Below are 21283 nucleotides of genomic sequence, written 5' to 3'. Positions count from 1 at the left end.
AGCCTGGGATCAGAATAGGCCCCAGTAAAGCCATTTGCCCTAGAGTACCCATCCTATACTCTAGAGAAGTCAGGGACAGGGACCCCGTGAATGAGGACCGGTAAGATAGTTACTCTTGTAAGAGCACTCTCTAGGAGAGTGAGGTAGAGAGGGAAGGAAGCAAGGGCAGTTTCAATCCCCACCAAGGAAAGTAGCTGGAAGTACCCTTCCATCTGGCAAAGTTGCCTCAGCATAGGGCCACGGTTTAAGACATAGGAGACAGTCGGCTGTAGGACTCTCAAGCTAGGGGTTATCAGTTACCTGAGGACTGAGGTATCTATCCTGACTGCTTCCATAGGGGTGCCAAGCTGACCAGGTGCATTTACCCTGCACAGACTCTAAAAGGAGGTGGTATAAACAGGTGTGCATCCTCTCTTGTTGTCCTCAGAGTGTACTATCATTTAACATCTATATCAGCATTGTGAGTATAACCCTGCATTGTTATTTGTCTTTGACAATAAACTTGTATTATAGTTCAACTGCTAGAACCTTCTGGCGTCCATCTTTGCTAAATTGCACTGCACACAGCTACAGTGAGTTGTAGTTTCACTACACCCTTGCTCCGCTTGGTCTCTTCCATATAGCAAAGGCCCATCCTTTTTAAGAGAGTTGCATGTACCCCATGCTCTAAACCATACTAGCCTTACACTTATATAATAAGAGTTATAATTTTACAGATTATTAATTGTAACAATATCAATAAATTATGATTTATCAAAGAGCAAGCTTTCAACATAATGTTTTTGATTAATATTAAAATGACAAAAAAGGCATGAAGTTCAGACTGATTTGGGGGTAGGCCAGCTCTGTTCATCCATAGGCAAACGGTAAAGACATAGCTCTATTGCAGCCTACTGTATCCTTTGCCACTCCCTAACTTGCATGTCTGAATGATGTGCAGTTCAGGGGACAGGTAGGGGACTGAAGGAGTCTTCCTATGGAAAACAAATTATTGCGTTGTGTACGGTGATACAAATACCAGTAGACTTGTATCAGTGTGGTAGTTTAGAGATATTGTGGCTCCAGTTTGGTTAAATGCAGTAACACAAACAGTACAAACTTAAAAAACAAAAAGAGGAATCAACACATTGCTAAAAATCAATGTCCAGCCGAAAGCTGATTTTTGCCCAAAGAACTATTCGAAGCACATTTCCAGTGGAGTACATACATGGTGTCAGGGCCCCCCCACAGAAAAATCTTTGGAGGAGCCCAGCATGCACAAGAACCTCTACCCGCCCCCGAACCCTCCTTCCTACCCCACCTACATTCTTACTCACTCTTACCTGAGATGTAATAACATATAGCAATCAAGCAGGTGTTTGCTTTCAACTACAGTGCTACTACCTGCTGAAAAATGTGCCCTTTATTACATTTCCCCAGGCATCTCCAGGATTATACATGTACACTTGGGCCCTCAGTAGGGTTGCCCCCTGACCAGTAAAAATGATGGCTCATTTTTATTAATAAGGAAGATGGAAAATATATGGGAAGCATGGTGTTTTTTTTCCAGAAAAGGTGACAACCCTAATACTCAGTCATGAACCCACCACAATTGTAAGGGCAGTGTGACACCTCAGCAGGATTTTGATTATCAAAATATTGGTTTTATGGGCAATGTAAAGAATAATTTGAAAAATCAGATGTGAAAATGTTTCATTTTTTTATTTTGGTCTTTCTGTTCATGGCTCTCCTAGTAAAGTAAAACCAGAAAGCACCAGGTTTTAAAACTGCATGTGGTGTCACGGTAAAGCACAAGAATACACTCGAAAATATGCTTTTATTGAAGGATCATCAGCATACTTGCCAGACTTCCTCTGTAAACCAACCAAACTGGTTCATGCAAGTTGCCTGTTTTAGTTACATTGGGTTTATGAGAAGCTCCACCTCATACCCTACTTCCTTGACACACAAAAAGAAACAAATAGGAGTATGGGCAATTAGGGGGCCATTGATTAAAGCTAGGATTCTTTTTACTCTGATTCAGATTTTTTTATGTAAAAACTCAAAAAAGTCAAAACAGAAATGTTAGAGTTTTTGTAAATGTGCCCTTTAGTAATGTGCATCTAATTATACAGTAATATAAATGCATGATTAGAAAATCACCTATAATAAAGAGTGGTTGTATTCTTAACACAGAAAATATTTTATACCTTGTTTGAAACAGAGAGTAAAGAAAGTACAGAAAATACAGTCAGATATATTCCGCTTATGTCACATATGGTGCTTGTTGGGTTATACTGGCCAGTCACAGTACCAGAATATCTCTTGGTGGGGTTTGAGGCCAGGACAATTCCCACTGACCCCTTCTTATTTCAAGCATAACTTTATATATATAAGACCTGTTTGCTATGAGAATGGGCCGGTTGTGCTTGAAGGTCATACTTACAGCATTTCTCATTCAGATAATTGTTCTGTTCCTGCCATTTTATTGTTTAAATAACGAAACAGCACCCCTCTTTCACTCCGATATCTTCAATAATCCAGTGCAAATTTCAGATGAGACTAAATTTGAAAGGAGAGGACATCCAAAACAATTGGGGTGCAGGAACAAAGATCTGAAATAACACAATCACAGAGAAAAGATTTGTTACAGAGCAGAGTTAGACAAAAAATGAATCGTATCCCTCTTGTTTTCACATACAGAGCGGTCAGTCCACAGGTGGCTAATATTATCCGTAAGCACTGGAAGGTGCTTAAGGAAGGGATTCCAAGGGGCACATTTACTAATCCACGAACGTCCGAAAAGCGTCCGAATGCGTTTTTTTCGTAATGATCGGTATTATTCTATTTTTCCATAAATTGTCACGACTTTTTCGTAGCCGTCGCACCGAGTACGAAAGTTTCGGATTCATTCAAGCTTCAGTATCGTGACTTTTCTTGGGCCAGGTTGGAGCTGCAGAGTGCCATTGAGCCCTATGGGAGACTTTACTTGGGCCAGGTTGGAGCTGCAGAGTGCCATTGAGTCCTATGGGAGACTTTCCTTGGGCCAGGTTGGAGCTGCAGAGTGCCATTGAGCCCTATGGGAGGCTTTCCTTGGGCCAGGTTGGAGCTGCAGAGTGCCATTGAGCCCTATGGGAGACTTTCCTTGGGCCGGGTTGGAGCTGCAGAGTGCCATTGAGCCCTATGGGAGACTTTACTTGGGCCGGGTTGGAGCTGCAGAGTGCCATTGAGCCCTATGGGAGACTTTCCTTGGGCCAGGTTGGAGCTGCAGAGTGCCATTGAGCCCTATGGAAGACTTTCCTTGGGCCAGGTTGGAGCTGCAGAGTGCCATTGAGCCCTATGGGAGACTTTCCTTGGGCCAGGTTGGAGCTGCAGAGTGCCATTGAGCCCTATGGGAGACTTTCCTTGGGCCAGGTTGGAGCTGCAGAGTGCCATGGAGTCCTATGGGAGGCTTAAAAAATCATGCAAAGTCTGAAAGGTTTGCCCGCCGTTTACGAGCGCTCAATACGAAAAAGTTGCGACAATATACGGGCAAATCGTAATGGCTACGAAAAAGTCGTAACGGCTACGAAAAAAATCGCAAGAAATACGAAAAAGTCGCAAAATGTTCGTTTCCAATCTGAATTTTTCCCATTCGGATTCATGGATTAGTAAATGTGCCCCCAAGTGTTGAAGGTTTTGAAGAACTACCTGTAATGTCTTATAAAAGGGGTAAAACAGTTGGATCCTGGCTTGTTAAATCGGATGTGGGTACTGCAACAGGGGAGCAACAGTTGCTAGCACCAGCCAAGCACAGTTTCCGTGTCTGAATTGCAACTGTTGTTCCAATTGTTTGAAAGGTGCAGTTATCTACCATCCTCGGAAAGGAATCCCCAAGATATTATACTTGTTTAACCACATTTGCTATTTATGCTATCAAGTGTCTGTGTAGGCTGATATACTGTATGTAGGCCAAACAACCCGATCGGTAAGAGAGAGAGAGAGTGAGAGAACACAAGTCAGCTATTAAAACTAAAAAGGTGAAACAGAGATGCCTGCACATTTAGTGGAACAGGGCCACGGTGTACGTCAGCTGCATTTCCAGGTAGTTGATCATCTACCTAAATTTAGACGGGGAGGTGACAGAGCCAAGGAGTTGCTCAGGAGAGAAGCTATGTGGATCCGTTGCCTGGAAACACTAACACCAAATGGGCTCAATAGGCAGTATGACTTACAGGCCATTTTCTAATTGGATTTTTTTTAATGGTGATTTTATTTTTTTTTTTATCTTTTCAGATTTTTACAGATAACCTTATTTTCTACTTGAATTTGTTGGGAGTGTAAAGTGCAAACAAATGTATAAAACATGATTGGCTGGTTTATTCACATGGTTTAACATTTCTGTACAGATTATACAGATAAGATACATTGTTGCATGTGATGAGAATTTTTGGATGTTACATTGTTGCATGTGATTATACTCTGACTGAAAGACTGTGCAGTTATTTACCTATATAAAGGAAGTGTAATTAACATGTTAGTGAGCTTGAAAAAAGGCCTGTTAGGCCTGAAACGTTGCCCGTACTGTTCTGAATTTGGCCGAAATGCCTTTTATTATTAAAGATATTCTCCTGACTGGTGCTGCTCATTCTGGATCCTGCAATTTTATTGTCACAACTTTCACTATAACAGGAAATATTAAAATGCAAGAAGATGAAGCCCTTTGGTACATAAGGTGCATGTTCAGGCAAGAAGGACATCGGCATCAACACTTGTTCAAATGCTTTTATAGACAGTATATACTACCATGGAATTTAATTACTCCTTCCCTAGGAAAATGGATTTTTTTTATTGCAACCCCCCCTCCCAAAAAAATAAAACACAAACAAACTGCGGGGGGGAATGTTAGACACCCCCAGTGATTGTAATCACTTATCTGATACCCCGGGCTGGAGCTCCTGTTAGCAGAGAACTGCCCCGGCCCGGGGAACATGGGAGCAAGCAAGTCTATTCCTCCTGACTTCTTTCTTCAAAATCCTGGGGCTGTTTCACATGTACCCAGTGTGAAAAGAGAGAGGAAGGAAGAGGATCACTCAGTGAATACCCCCCTCGTGATTGTACCTTTCCTTATCTTTTAAAAATGCTCTATTAAGCCTAGTTTAAAGAGGTCCTTCATAGTACAGTAAGAAGAAGAAATCTAGAAATCTATTACTGACATCTAGTGGCAATATACAAAATAACACAGTGTGAACATGTGTGGGCCTAGTACTGTATAACAAAAAGGTTATTAATTTCCTGTTATTTCTACAGCGCCGACACCTTTCCACAGCACTTGACAATTCTCCCCATCTCCCATCACCATTAATGGCTGATAAGGACAATGTACTTCTACAAAATTCTCCAAAAATAAATTAGCATGTTTATTGATGGGAGAATCTTTTTCCAGTGATTTTTCCAAATACCCACATTGCAAGTCCTAAAATACTCTAAGCTGGTTATTTATAAAAAATTTAGTTCACATTTCACAAAAAGTTCACAAAAAACTCAGCAATTAAATCAGGTGAGGTTGAAGAGTGAAATCATTGTTTTGGAGCACTGTACAGGTATCGGACCCCTTATCCGGAAACCCATTATCCAGAAAGTTTTTACGGGAAGGCCATCTCCCATAGACTCCATTTTAATCAAATAATTAACATTTTTATAAATGATTTCCTTTTTCTCTGTAATAATAAAACAGTACCTTGTACGTGATCCCAACTAAGATATAATTAATCCTTATTGGAGGCTAAACAATCCTTTTGGGTTTAATTACCGTTTAGATAATTGTTTTGGTAGACTTAAGGTAGAAGATCTGAATTACGGAAAGACCCCTTATCCGGAACACGCCAGGTCCCGAGCATTCTGGATAATGGGTCCCATAGGTATAGACTGAAGAAGATCTGCATAAAGAATGGTTTAGGAATAACGACATATTGGGCTTAGACATTTCTTGTGTGATTCTTGTGGTGGTTGTGAAAAGTGTGTTGTATAATTTAGTTAGAACTGGGATAAGAGAGACTGGGATTTTTTCTTTTATAATAAGGTAAATCCATCTGGGCTGGGGGCCTTGGAGGGTTTATGTTGAAGTATTGCCTGTTTTACTTTATGCTTCATGATTATAGCGCCCAGCTCTTTCTGTTGCTTATTCTTTTTTTATCCTTGGATATAGAGTATTCTTAGTAATGTGTGTTCTAAATGCATTTGCACAGTACAATATGGCCAAATGCAATGACATTTCTCAAGAACTATTCTCTCATCCAGCTAGACCTCAGCAGGTACTTTTGGTTAAAACAAACACACACACAATATTATGAACCCTTTTCTATCTGACCAATCAGATTTCAGCATTCCATAGGATAAGAGCAAATGCAAAATGTGAACACACAGATTTTAGAAATTCTGATTATTCATCTATAGACAGCATTTTAGATCAGACTCTGTATGGCCTTATAAAAGTTACACAGTAATCATACAAGGTTAAATAATAATGTCTTCTTTAGATAAATGCCGTTGGTATGTTATGATAACTCCAGCACCTCAACATAATAGTACATTTATAAAATACACCAAAATCAATGCACTTCCTATTGAAGCTTTTTATTCTGAGGAGGGGGAACAGGAGAGAAAGAAGCCTTTGTGTCATTGTGTGTGTGTGTGTGGGAATCAGCTTGTGCGACAGTCTCATTGATTTACAATTGACAGACTTTTACTTTTACAAACTTGGGTGAATCCTTGCACATTCTGAATCCAGTGCAAATATTTGGGCTGGTTTGGGAGGAATCAGGCTGGAATTCTGGGAATGAATGTTGCACAGAAAAAAAACGATGATTTGTACTGCTCTTTTTGCACTAGGTTTGTTAGCAGTTAGGTATAATGCTTCTGTGATATTGCCCATGGACAGCAGCTTTATTCAGTTAAGTACTGTCTGTTTCCCCAGTATACTAAAATTTTGCCCAACTTTCATCACATTTTGTACATGACCAGATAATCTTATGCACATGCTCACCAAGTCAATATATAACAGGGAGATGCATTGCAAATGCAGGAGGAGAGCATTTCTGCTGCTCATCAGCAAGGTGAGTTGATAGATCATCAGTATAGTAGCCCTATGCCATACGGTTTGCATAATGTATCAGAGCTTTGGTGTTCTTTAGTAATAAAACATGCTAAAAATTGCCCTTTTGAACTAAAAAGGGACTAAAATGTATGCATATATATATTGTAGATGTATATTATTTTCCATTCCCCATGATTTTCACAGTAAACAGCATTTAACATTTACCTTTGGAGACACATGAGATGTTAAAATGCAACAAATGATGAAGTGTAATGAAATGCATTATAAAATGTATATTTAATGAAAGAGACCAAAGACATTCATGGTTCATCCATTAGTCATTATATATAAAATATATATATATCTTTATGTACAGTATATATACAGTGTTATATTTATATTTGTTAGCAACAATCTAACACACCATGCAGTAATTGAATCTGATATACTATAATTATGTATATGTGCTTTAAGTTAAACTATTTATACAAATAATCAAAGGCTATTTTTTTTCTAGTGTTTCTTGACCTTAGCATTTGAGTGTTTTTCTCATTAGAAACATTTATGCAGGTCATTAACAATTTCACCTTTACATGAAACGTTCTATTCATGAGTATTCGGCAATGATTACTACACAATTCAGGGATCATTATTTGGGACCAAGCAGAATCCAAACAGACACTGGTAAGAAGGAAAATATGGTAACCAGAAACTAAACAGTAGGTAACCAGCACAAAAACAGACTGACAGCACAACTACGCAGTGTGAAACAGTGTCATCTAAAAACCTTAACCCAAACAGTCAATGCATAACAGTTACACTGGATTCTCTCTAGGACCCAATGCGTTTGTTCTGTATGTCTTTCTTGGCACCACAGAAGGATGGTTGTTCATTTCCAATGCTTTTTGAAGCTCTTTAAAATGACTCAAGTACTTGCAGTTAAACATTTTATATATCCGTAACCACAGACTTCTGTTTTCAAGGATGCATTCCTAAAGAACAAAAACAATAATATATATTGCCATCAGTTATTGAGCATAAAACAAAAAGGCACACTCAAACAGGGCACTCACAATATATAAACATACACCAGCAAACATATATAGGAAAAACCACAGGGCTCATTTACAAGGGCAATGCACACGGTGCACTCAAATAGCCATGTTTTTACGTATAATGCAGTAATTTTGCCCACAAAATAGCATATGCTGCCAATTTACCAGTGCAGATGCAAATAAGTGCACATTTTGGTGGCTGTAGACATCATATAAGGTAATGGAGGACACGTGACACTGCAGGGCATTGCTGCAATTTAGTGTTTAATAGTGTGTTCCACTACATGTTTCGGGCAAAGCCCTTTTTCAAGTGAACAACATAACATCTGAACAAAAAAACATTTAAGTGGTTACAAGACCCAAGTCCAACCTCCCCCATCACCGCTTTGGTTCCAAGCAGTCCAAAGGGAGGGGTTACTGCTCCAGGGCACTCAGTTAGGAGCCTGACCCCAAGGAAACTTTTTTAAAGTCCAAAGATATTTTTTATACATGGCCCAGGAACTACCAAGTAAATTGGTCTTCCACCATAGTGTAACTGTAAAAGAAAAACATTTTGGTGGCTAGTGCACAAGTTGCTGTCATATTTTTTATATTGTGTATGTGTGTGTGTGAATTTGCGTAAATCCCTCCACAGTGATGCTTGCATGGTGTTACTGTGTGCTTCATAAAGCGCAAGGCAGTGTTGTGTGTAGGCACACCAAGCAGGGAAGCCCTGTAGGTACCACCTCCTCAAGGCAAGTGTTATATCCAAGGTTCTCTTGCATTCTGTGCAGGCCTTAAGTACAAAACTCCATTGTCTTATGTCCCATTTCAATCCTGGCAGAAGTTGCTCTAAGAGAAAACGCTTAAAATGATGCCGTTCTTTACCAGGTGCAGTGTGGCAAATTTTGTTGAAGTTTTTTACATGGCATAATAAATCTGTCCCTTAGTAAATGAGCCCTCGTGAATTAACTACACATAACTGCACATGACGGATGTCCAAAGCACAAAGGGTTTTGTGAAATGTTCTTACATAACTGCAATTTGTTTTCAAAGTAAATAGGCATCATGAGTGCAATTAAAAGGAAGAACAGAAAGACTTACCTCAATAAAATAGGATACGGCAAAAAGTGCGAACACCATGGCAAATATTATTCCTCTCCAGTAATACGGCATGCAGACAAACTGAAAGATTAAAGGAAAAAGGTCAGGCAAATACAAATATGCACCTGGTGATATCCCCAGAATTTCATCCTCTGCTATTACTTATCATATATTTTAAAGTCCTAGAGGTTCTTGCCTTCTGATTTACCGACTTTTTGAGTTAAGTTGAGGGTTAGAGTTTATGGTGAGATGTAGTTGTAGGATCTGACTTGAGAATGACCACAGTGGCCCTAACAGCATTATTTGATTTGTTGCGGTTTCTAAAACTCGAATGTTTGAGATTTATGAGGTGCCAAAAAATTTAAAAATGCAGCATCTAAAAGTTGGTGAGTTTGTGTAAAAGTCAATAGGAGTTGTCCTAGCAAAGATTTTTTTCAATTCAACTTTTTCAAGTATTTTTTGAAGTATTCTGTAATGTTTCAGCTCATAAGCTACATAATAAGGTAATATAACAAGATATATTGAGTCTCAACCAGTCTTTGCATACCGATTATTTGCTTTAACTAAAAAAAAAAAATTAAATCAAACGTATTAAACTTTGTATAAATACACCTTGGTTCCTTTCTGTCTAGAAGGGTAAGTGTAATTTCATCCTTTATGTTTTTTACCCATTATGCAGCATTCCAGCATAATTGCTGCAGCGTTCTGAGTTGTGTCTGACACAGGGTTGGAAAGATAACGTTGTGCCAATTTGTGTCAATATTTCTGCACATCAAGTGCAAATCATGTCTCAGTTTTTGGGGGGAAATTGCTAGTCCTTGTCATGCTGAATACCATCATCTGAATTTAGGTGCTGCATTTACTTTACTCACAATATACTTTATGTAAGATCGCTACAAATGTGTGGTAGTAATAATACCACAATAATAATAACACAGCATATGTTATATTCTTTCAAAGGCTTAGTTTGTTGGGGCATGCAAGCCATAAAATCTGGCTCCTGAATTGCATGTGTCGCAAAGTGGGGAACTGATGGGCAATGAGTTGTATAACTTACCATTATCCTTGCAATACAATACAATTATGTTTACAATATTGCTAGTCTTGTTTGAAAGCTAACATCTGATTGGTTGCTATGGGTTACTTATTGGAAATGTAGTGCTTTTTATTACATATAGGGGTTAGTCTTACCTTCAAAGCACTGTACAATGACTCAATATCAGCAAACAGAAAGAACATGTATACTGCCACCTGTGCCACTACCAACATGAGGAATATATCTATGGGGAAACAACAAAATGTTTTTTAACTTTTGTAGCATAAATTGCATATTACATTGCATTGTATTTTACTTATTACATATTGATCCTAGTAGATGGCCATACATCTTGGTTGGAGCTTTGCCATATATTGATCAGCCTGGATAAAAAAATGTTATTGGACAAAGACCACATCAGATCATGAATGCACTTGTGTGTTCCTCTCTTAGCAGGTTTTCACAGGCAAACCATGTAATCCCAATGTTGGCCATTAAGCAAAACTAGTATACTAACCCTATTTAGCCAATGCCCTGTATGGTCAAGGTTCTGCTCATGACCTTTCCAAACCAGTAGAAACTTCTAATATATGGAAAATTTATAGCAGTTATCAAATGGGACACAGAAAAGAAATACAACTGGCATGGACGAACAGCTTTGTGAAAACTTACAGTTAGTGTATATTGGCTGGCGGAATGGTCTTCCTTTGGAAAACACAAATTCGATAATGATAAGATTTATTCCGGTTATTAGCCAACAAGTGCTGGTGAAGAAGTTCTGTGAAATGTCGTACTCCATAGGGCTTGTTTGATTAGCAAAGCTCATATTCTGAGGGATGCAAGCACTAATGGAATAAAATATAAAATTAGTAATAGGAACTTCCCAGATTTAGGGGATACATATTCAATTACCTTCCTATGGTAAATTCAGCAAAGCTGAACCCATCAATGGTAACTTCAATAAGAATTTGGGACTGCGGGCTGAGCTGTCAAAATCGAGACTCTCCCGTGAACATTGGGACAGTTGGGAAGTATGCAATAGAACCCCCAGCATTTTGGGAAGAACTCACTGCTTAAAAGTTGTTACATTTGCAAAGTTCAACTTTGCAGAAAGTCTAGTTAATTGAACTCTCCTAAAACCCAACCCAGGATCACAAATTCCAACCTCAAGTCCCTATAGATTGCTGCATTGGTAGAGGGATTGTAATAATATATAAAGAAAAACAAAAGGAGAGATCCACAGGTAGTCTAAAGCTCCAGAGGGACAGGCTCCAACAATGTCCCATTCCCTTCTACTTTCTTATTAAAAGGAACATAAATAATTTTTTAAATGACCCCCATCATGTAGGGCAGTGCTGTCCAACTGGCGGCCCCCAACCCCCCCTCTGTGTGGCCCCCACCCGTCTGGCTGCTTTGATGGCTTAAGGTGGCCATACACGCACCGATATTATCGTACGAAACCTCGTTTCGTACGATAATCGGTGCGTGTATGGCATGTCAGCGAGCCGACCGATATCGCAGGAAGCTGCTGATATCGGTCGACTCGCCGATCGGCCAGGTTAGAAAATTTTGATCGGGTGCCATAGAAGGCGCCTGACCAAAATTCTCCCTTCAGAGCTGAATCGGCAGAAGGAGGTAGAAATCCTATTGTTTCTACCTCCTTACCTGCCGATTCAGCCCTGAATGGTGTGTGGCGGATCTGACGATGTTTCGTGCGACCGACGGTCGTACGAAACATCGTGAGATCGCCACGTGTATGGCCAGCTTAACTCTTGTGTAAGCTTTAAATAGTATCAGTACTGTGATTAACTGCCCCCCCTGCATGGTTCTCACCTCAGATTCAGGCTGTAATCCCCCTGTATTGTTTAATCATGTAATCCCCTGTACTGTTCACACCTTTTAATCCCTGCATTGTTCACCCCCTGCAGTGTTCACACCTCAGGCTCAGACTGTAATCACCCACATTGTTCCCCTGTTCACACCTCAGACAGACTGTAGGAGCAGTAGAAACCCATAAATAATCCCTGCACACTACAAAAAGAACATATACTGAGGTGGTACTGCAATTAAAAAGTTTTTTTAATATATAGTTATTGTGCAGACTGTAGGAGCAGTGTCAGCATTGTGTCACTGTATGCTGCCTGCGTGTGCCATACACACAGGCAGCATAGGGCAAGCAGAGTATGGCACATGCAGGCAGGGTAGGGAAGGCAGAGTATGGCACACACAGGCAGGGTAGGGAAGGCAGAGTATGGCACACACAGGCAGGGTAGGGAAGGCAGAGTATGGCACACACAGGCAGGGTAGGGCAGGCAGAGTATGACACACACAGGCAGGGTAGGGCAGGCAGAGTATGGCACACACAGGCCAAGTATGGCACAAACCAGCCAAGAATGGCACACACAGTCAAAGTATGGCACACGCAGGCAGGGTAGGGAAGGCAGAGTATATCACACACAGGCAGCATAGGGCAGGCAGAGTATGGCACACACAGGCAGGGTAGGGCAGGCAGAGTATGGCACATACAGGCAGGGTAGGGCAGGCAGAGTATGGCACATACAGGCAGCATAGGGCAGGCAGAGTATGGCACATACAGGCAGGGTAGGGAAGGCACAGTATGGCAGGTTTTTTCTTTACTACAACCATTAATATGGGTATGGTCATGTGATAACACAGGTGTGGTTTCAAGTGGGTGCAGTTTCAAAAAGGGGAGTGGTTAAAACTGGCTTCCATTATTGGCCCTCCACCACGTAGGTCGGAAAAATTCCGGTTGGACAGCACTGATGTAGGGAATGATAAATAATACACAGGGTCTGATTAAAGGGAAACACAGTAAGATGCGGGTAGCCAGTCACAGCTCCCCCTTTACACAGGTAAAGATACAGTTCTCTTTTAGGCCTGCCTATATACTGGCTGCCCACCCACAAGATTGGCTGCCATTCTATAATATGAAATGATGGTCTCAGTGCTGCCGCTATATTGCAGTTTAGTGGCACCAACCCCTTAGGTTGGCCTGTAGGGGGGATTCCCCGACAGAATCCTGAATAAGGAAGTGCAGGACCAGCGTCTACTTCTTACAGCAAAGGCCTATCTAACTACCTTCCCTGTAATGGGAGTCTAACAGTTACAGGTTGCCCCATCACAACCACAAATAATTTTAAAGATGCATCCCAAATATTTATATCATCGGCCATCGAGCCAGTACTCTCAAGATGGGTCTGTACAGGCCACCCTGGGCCCAAGCAAATGGATCATCCTGTTCTGCTACCTTGCCAAACTTCTTTTGATTAGTTGTTTCTAGTAAACTGAACCCCATTATACATTCAGCTTGTGGAATCTCAGATCATAGTTTTTTCTGTATGTAAGAACTAAAATATAGTTTTACAGATATATATATAAATATATTCGCCTTACTAGAATACATCAGTTCTGCTGAACCATGGCTGCTGCTGTAACACAAAATAAGCGCACATTTGCACCGTCAAGGTGAAAGACAGATGTAGAATTATTGAAAGTAACAAGGGTGGTAAAAGCAGGCGTCCAGCTGGTCTGTATGGTGCTAACTTCGGTGCAGGACCATTTAAACTCACTGTAAAAAATACAGAATAAAAAAATTGTGAGCACTAATAGATACAAACATTAATATGAACAGAAAATATTCAGTTCAGCACAGACCAAATACAGAAGAGTATTTATATCATTTCATCGTTGCATTTAGTATTGGATAACTGCCAGTACATTCAGCGACACATTTTTATAGAAACCTACACTGTTTGGGGGTATAGTTTCCCTTCCCAGCAAAACTACTGAGAGACTGTAATCACAAAAATGCATTTTTAAATACATTAAATTATATTTTTACTTCTTATTTAAAATCAGATTCTTTTTTGAGGCATGGTTTTCACCCAACAGATGTGGATAATGCTTCTAGTAACTACAGTTGTACATACATACTATAAGAAGTATAACTGAATGTATTTTAAGCCCTTTCAGTATTGATGTTATTGGTCCCTAAAACAAATCACATCAGTTAGGATTAATGGAGGCATACATACAAAAAGTTGGTAAGATACACGGTAAGGCATTTAACAAAAAACTAGGTTCTTACGTGTAAGCATAAGAGGGATGGTAATGGCAATATCTTGCATGAGGTATTGATTACTTCCAAGTATTGTTTGCTCCTGGGAAATAAAAAACAAGATATATTTTATTAAAATGATCAAACACATGGGGGCACATTTACTAAGATGCATTTTTTTCTGGGCTTGAAACACGATATGGTATACTGTATATACTCAAGTATAAGCCTAGTTTTTCACCACCCAAAATGTGCTGAAAAAGTCACCCTCGGCTTATACTTGAGTCGGGTGCCATGGGTCCCTCTAGACTAGCACCCTCTGTCCTTTGTGTGCAAATTAGGCCACCCACACCCAGACCCTCCAGTGCCCTGGCCTAGGCTCCTACTAGCAATACTTATTTCCCCTTACATCCCTCCGGGACTAGGTCTGCTGCCAGTTTGCCAATGTGAAATGAGAGTGGGGTAGTACTCATATTGTTTTTGTTGACCCTCTTCTCTGCTTACAGAGCTAGTTTACTGTTTTTCTTTGAAATAAATACTGAAAAACATATACCCACTGATGTCTCAATTAATGTAATTTCATTGGTATTTATTTAGATTATTAAAACTTAGCAGTAGCGGCTGCATTTCCCACCCTAGGCTTATACTCGAGTCAATAAGTTTTTCCAGTTTTTTTTAGGTAAAATTAGGTACCTCGGCTTATATTCGGATCGGCTTATACTCGAGTATATATGGTAAATTCGAAGTAACCACCATAATTTCCAAAATTCTAAAATTTCTCAACAATGCTTTTATCGTTTGTACAAAAATATCGCAATTGCGTTCCGAAAGTCACAAAACTTTTGTTCTGAAAGTCACAAAACTTTTGCGCCGAAATGTTTGTTAACGGCATGAAAATCTTTAGGCTTTGATGCCTTCCATGTCTGGCTTTGGAAGCCTTCATAGGACTCATTGGCAAACCTGGAGAAAATATAGTCCTGAAGAAAGTGTAACCAAAGCATTAACAAATTCCGAAATGTTTGTATTCTTTGTGCAAAGCATGTTTTTTTTGGGGGGAAATTTACCAAAAACCATGAAAAATTCATGGAATTTTAACAAGATTTTTGCATACACTCCCAAATATTCTATAATTTAGAAAAAATATGAATTTATCTGAAAATTGTTTAGTAAATGGGCCCCATGGACTATAGTTTCCTAGAACAGATAACTGATAACAATGTAATACAGTTTTAAAGCAAAATCAAATGGTTATTTAAATGTTGGCCTTTACTTTAGCGTCATGTGACCTGTAAGAATCAGGAGGTCACAGGTCAAAATATCATCTGACCTTCAGTACAATTTATTTTGGCTTAATTTTAACCCAAAACAAATTCAAACTGCAGGGAATTTGTCTGGATTCCCCAGTCCTATTTTTGATAAATCAGTCCCTGTATGTGGTAAATCATAAGAAAAGTGTCACAAATATATAATATGCCGCTTTAATTTATAAAACTGGAAAATCTAACTTTACGCACTTCCACAAGTATTTTGGTTGGATGCTGCTTAGACAGTATTGGAAGAATACTCAAGTCAGCATCATCTTGCAGTGTTTAGGCACCTAGTCAGCAATCCCCATTAGGGAGCCGGGAACCAAAAGTGACACAGCCAAATATGGCAAACTCTGCTGTGCAGATCTACAATTTAGTACTAGGTTTCAGGCAACAGTTGAGTTTTTGGTAATGGTTTGATGTAGTTGGGGCATGGGTAGGGGAGCCTGTGCACAGTGGAAGCAAGTAGGAGTTTTAGTTCCCCTTAAATAAATGTTAAGAATTCATACCCAAAACATAAGAAACATGCAGATCAGTCCGATAAAGGCATACATCACCATGTATTTAAACAGAGATATATAAGTGACAAATACATTTCTTCCTTCCCTGTGAAACAGATAACATAAAAAGAGTCAGTGGTAGTTTCAGATTTTTTTTTTTTTAACAAAGTAATGAACAGCCTCAGTTTTGAGGTTATAAAAGTTACTTTCAAAAACTGTGCTTTATATTAGTTACCAAGTAACCAGTTTAGCCGAGCCTGCTATTTTACATTTATCATCTATCTGTCTATCTATAGAGAGAGAGATAGAGAGAGAGAGACCAAAGAATAAAGGCCATTTTATAAATAGTAAAAAAAATTAAATAAGGGTTTTATCAGCGATGAGCGATCGTAAAAGGCACGAAAAACTTTCTGACTTTGAACCTTCTGTGCATGTTTTTGGACTCAATGGCGCTCTGCAGCTCCAACCTGGCCAAAGGAAAGTCACGATACCGAAGCTTTAATGAATCCAAAACTTTCGTACTCAATGTGACAAATAAGATTTTGTCGCACAAATTGCTGCAAAGTACCAGGAACAAGTAAACCTGTTTCCAGCCAGACGCATGTAGCAACTTCTTATGTTTGTTGTGTGACAACTCCAGGCATTTTATTGCCAATGCATTGCTCTGGAAATATCACACCAGCAAAAAAGAATTGTCAATATTGATAACTGTAATGTAACTAAAGGCAAAGGAATCTTAAACATAGGTTTAACTACACTGAGAGCAATAACCATTATAATAATTATTATTTTATATATTAGAAACCTGTTATCCAGAAAGGTCCAAATTACAGGAAGGCCATCTCCCATAAAAACATTCTCTGCAATAATAAAACAGTACCTTGTACATGATTCCAGCTAATATACAATTAATCCTTACTGAAGGCAAAGCAATCCTATTGCATTTATTTAATGTCTTAATAGTAGACTTTAGGTATGGAGATCCAAAGTACAGAAAGGCCACTTATCTGGAAATCCCCAGGTCCCAAGCATTCTGGATAACAGGTTCCATACCTGTATGAAAAAACCCTCACATCCCCACACAAAGGCAAACTTACTTCAGTAGGATGGGCATACATGTAATATTAGTTATTTTAGATGTAAATGGAGAGGCCACTGATGCTTCCAACTCTGATAATGAGATCCCAGCATGAGCCATTTTCAGTGCCTAAATAAGAAAACATGCATTTATTTGGGCAATAGCACAAAAAGCTCTTTGCCGCATTTTTCTCACCATGTTAAAAGGCATAAATCAATGTCAGTTACAATCACTCTGTATATTGAATCACAGACAGTTATTAGTAACATTGTATTAATAGATGTACAGTATATCAGGCAATACAAATTTCAATATAGAAACTATAATTTTATATTCCTCTAATTCCACTTATGACAAGCACTTATACAGGTAAAGGTATGGGATTCATTATCCAGAAACCCATTATCCAGAAAGCTCCAAATAATGGGAAGGCCATCTCCCACAATCTTAATAATTTAAATGTTTTAATTATATCTTTTTCTCTGTAATAATAAAACAGTACCTTGTATTTGATCCCAACTAAGATAGAAATAATCACTAATGGAGCCAGAACAATCCTATTGGGTTTATTTAATGTTTCAGTTACTTTTTAGCAGACTTAAGGAAATCCAAATTACAGAAAGACACATTAACTGGAGAACTCCAAGTCCATAGCATTCTGGATAACAGGTCCTATACCTGTACCACTATTATGCATTATTTTATCATTTTAAAGGCCTTTAGAATTGACAAACACACACAAAAACGTCAACTGGGCTTCTAGATGGATTTATGGGTCTACAATAATTCCTGCTATTAAATTAAGTTATTCTACTATTATTACTTTTATTTATAAATGGGTTAAAATGGGTTAAATACATTTATAAATGGGTTAAAAATTGGGCTTTAAAATTTAGTGGTTGAGCACAACTCTCTTTTTTTTTTTGTTAAAAATTGGGCTCAGCTGATGAAAGGGCCCTGCTAAGTTAGTAGTGTGAGTCCTAATGGACGCCCTGTATATACATTGCTAGATTAGAAAAGTTACCAAAGTTGTAATTCCCACCACCAAAAATTTCAACCTGTATTAGTGGGAGATTTTTTAGTTGTATTTACTTACCCCGCAGTCATTTGCTCCATCTCCACACATACCAACATAGTAACTATAAAAAAAGAAAGAAATATATATTATTAAATTTAGGTTTTCCTTTCCTTTTAGGTCTTTCTCCCAATCCATATGTTTGAGTGCTATACTTTCTCTTCAGTTAGTAAATCTGGTGTATAGTGACACCTACAGCTCAGGTACTGTATAACATACTCTTTCACTGTATTGTTTTATACATACAACTTATTAAGTGTTATCTACCTAAAAATTTTTACTTAAGTGAAAACTTTTTTCATTTTTAATCTGTCAGAGCAAGCAGTTAAGTGTTATCCATAGATATAATTTTGTCCTTCTGGTGAAAATGCTTGCTCTATTAGGTGAGTAGGCAGTTTATTACTATGCTATGTCAAAATTGAACTACTTTGAAAACTAAGAACAGATCAGTATAATATTTTATTAATCCAGGAGGTAATGAACAATCTCAGTTATTTTACAGAATGTATTATTATGGACACTATACACCCTTAATTCAGTGTGAGGTTCAATACTGGGTTGCAATATAAATGATGATTTAAAGAAAACTAAAGCTATCAAGGCATATTTTATTTCTTTTATTTAAATAAAAAAAATGAATATATAGGAACCCGAGGGCGGCCCCAAAAACCTGCCCTTGGGTGCCTTAATATAAATATGGCCCTGGGTAGAGTATGTATATAATTTATATATATATATATATATATATATATATATATATATATATAATATATTGCATTTTTAGATACCTGTATATTTTTTTAGGGTTCTCTTTGTCTTCTCCCTATCCCCATACCCTTCAGTAACAAGCAGTGGTAGGGAACTTTGTGTGAACATTTTTTCAGTCCTGGTCATATTTCAGGAAAGAAAGCATTTTTGTCCAAAACGCAGGTTAGATGTTCCTATGTGGTGCCAACATAAGTCTTTTTAAAGATGGAGAACTTACTCTATATTTTGCAAATCTTCAATCATGGTAGATTTTTGTTTGGGGGTCATTCTGGCAAAAATGGTTCCATTGAGTAGGATCTGCAAGGCAGAAAATAAACTATAATATTACAGTAGGCACTTCATTGAAGGTATGTTAATTCAGTTAATTCATGTGTAAACACATTAACAGCAATTTGTATAATGTATAATGTAGGCATCCATATGGTTAACAGTCCCTATGGATGTAAAGCCCCTACAAGTGCTATTCCCCTAGTTGCTAGGCAGAAGCCTGTGTAGTGCCTGGATTTGTGTCAAGGCCACAAAGGCCCAGGCCTGTGGCAGCACAAATTTAGGGGCGGCATGCCACCCAGCCACACTTAAGCTTTGCTCTGGCAACAGGGCAAGCAGAAACTTTATTGCGTCCTGTGTCCCCCAGTGTCCGTATGTGTGCTAAATAGTTGTGTATGTGTGATCGTTAAGGGGGGATCCCCTTAGCGGGCCCATCTGGATAAGAGAGTCCAGATTACAGTGGGACCCATGTTCTACCGCCACTAGCTGGAAAGGCACTTTTACGCCAAGATAAAGTTACAATACTTTAAAAGTAAATCTCTCAAGCAGTTTATAGGGGCAAAAGTTGATCAAGTGTATATAATAGTATAAAAGGAATAAAAATGTATCCGTTTTGTTACTTCACAATGTTGTATATGCTATATTATTAAATAGTTTTTATATTCAAGCACAGAGGGAACTGAAAGGAACAAGACAGAGGTGGTCATTTATCAACACTGGGTAAATTTGCCCGTGGGCAGCAACCCATAGCAACCAATCAAATTGTTGCTTTCAATGTTCTACCGGCAGCAGGCTGAAAAAAGCCAATCCCTGATTGGTTGCTATGAGTTACTGCCCACAGGCAAATTTGCCCAGTGTTGATAAATGAGCCCCAGTGTTCCTTGTCATGAATACTCACATCTGGCATCAAGTCAGGGAAGTGTTGCTTGATAGTTTGGTATGAATTGCCAGTCATGGCATAATGATACTTGTGTTGCTTAATATAATGGCTCGAAGGAGACTCAGATTGGATGTTCTCTCCTGTCTTCTGTAACAGACATCAAATATGTATCAACAAAGATGCAAACATTCACAAAACAACATCACCAAAACACAATAAAAGGTCCAGGTTCCTGAATATTTTTTATGTATAGGCAAATATTAAATATTTATAAGCAGTGTAGTAGTTCTGCTATAAGTAGTTAGTAATTGATAAATTCTTTTGTACTAGTATTGCAGATGGTTTGCAATATACCCCCAGTCTAGGGGTGACAAAAATATAAACAAAACAGCTTAATTGCAAGAACCACCAAAAGAAGAAAAAAAAAAAAGTAGTGGTGAAAATAAAATTCAATTAAGCCTTAAGGTGGCTTTTTCTGTCCTAATAAATGACCTTTTGTTTTTATTTTCACCACTACTGTTTTTTTCTTCTCTTCAATGGTTCTTGCAATTAAGCCGTTTTGTTTATAGACAAATACTGCCATATTTCACTAGACGCACTCACATCTACATTTTGTTAATTAAATCCATAATATTACTGGGAGATTGGGTAGCCCCTTCACCAGTATAAAAGTCAGCATTTGTACAGCAGGAGGGCAGGTGAGTCCTCAGTGTATTGCAATAGTCTCTCTCGGATTGGATGTGATCATGCTTGATTATTTTGACTCATGCATCAGGAAGGGTCAGCTACAGAAAAATATTACTAAGTTGAAAGTGGTAAAGGTAAATGTGAGAGCAACGTACCTGGGGAACTGGGATATCTGGTAGTAATCATTTCAGGCACACAGACACAACAGTTTTATAAAGTGCCTTCAAGTGTGAGCCCTACTTGAATAAAATTGACAAGCCACCATACATCGTCAAGGAAAACCCCATGGTGGCTTGCAAATTGTCAATTTTATGATCATAACTTTGTAAGTAAACCTACTCAACCTCTACCCTGGATCAGTCATGTGTTGTCCAGGTGCGCATGAGGCCTGGTCAGTACCACCATCTATCTCCAC

General features: G+C 38.7%; 1 protein-coding gene across 5 annotated transcripts in view; it reads right to left on the bottom strand.

The window, feature by feature from the left end:
• Positions 1–7327: 7327 nt before the first annotated feature.
• Positions 7328–21283, bottom strand: part of atp13a-like (ATPase type 13A-like) — a 38758-nt gene continuing 24802 nt past the window's right edge. For 3 of the 5 annotated variants that reach the window (XM_004914411.4, XM_002936880.5, XM_018094358.2), the window contains 11 exons: positions 20200–20328; positions 19252–19331; positions 18288–18330; positions 17211–17320; positions 16123–16219; positions 14337–14409; positions 13643–13817; positions 10901–11073; positions 10384–10472; positions 9193–9273; positions 7328–8046 (listed from right to left, as the gene is read on the bottom strand). In XM_004914411.4, coding sequence (XP_004914468.2) covers positions 7870–8046; positions 9193–9273; positions 10384–10472; positions 10901–11073; positions 13643–13817; positions 14337–14409; positions 16123–16219; positions 17211–17320; positions 18288–18330; positions 19252–19331; positions 20200–20328 — 1227 coding nt within the window. In that variant the 3' untranslated portion in view covers positions 7328–7869. The remainder of the gene's footprint in view (positions 8047–9192; positions 9274–10383; positions 10473–10900; positions 11074–13642; positions 13818–14336; positions 14410–16122; positions 16220–17210; positions 17321–18287; positions 18331–19251; positions 19332–20199; positions 20329–21283) is intronic. The other 2 variants (XM_004914412.4, XM_012963383.3) reach the window with 1 other exon arrangement.

Source organism: Xenopus tropicalis, chromosome 5 (genome assembly GCF_000004195.4).
Source record: "Xenopus tropicalis strain Nigerian chromosome 5, UCB_Xtro_10.0, whole genome shotgun sequence".
NCBI lineage: Eukaryota > Metazoa > Chordata > Amphibia > Anura > Pipidae > Xenopus > Xenopus tropicalis.
Note: the sequence above shows the minus strand (reverse complement) of the source record. Positions and strands in the feature narration are given on the sequence as shown.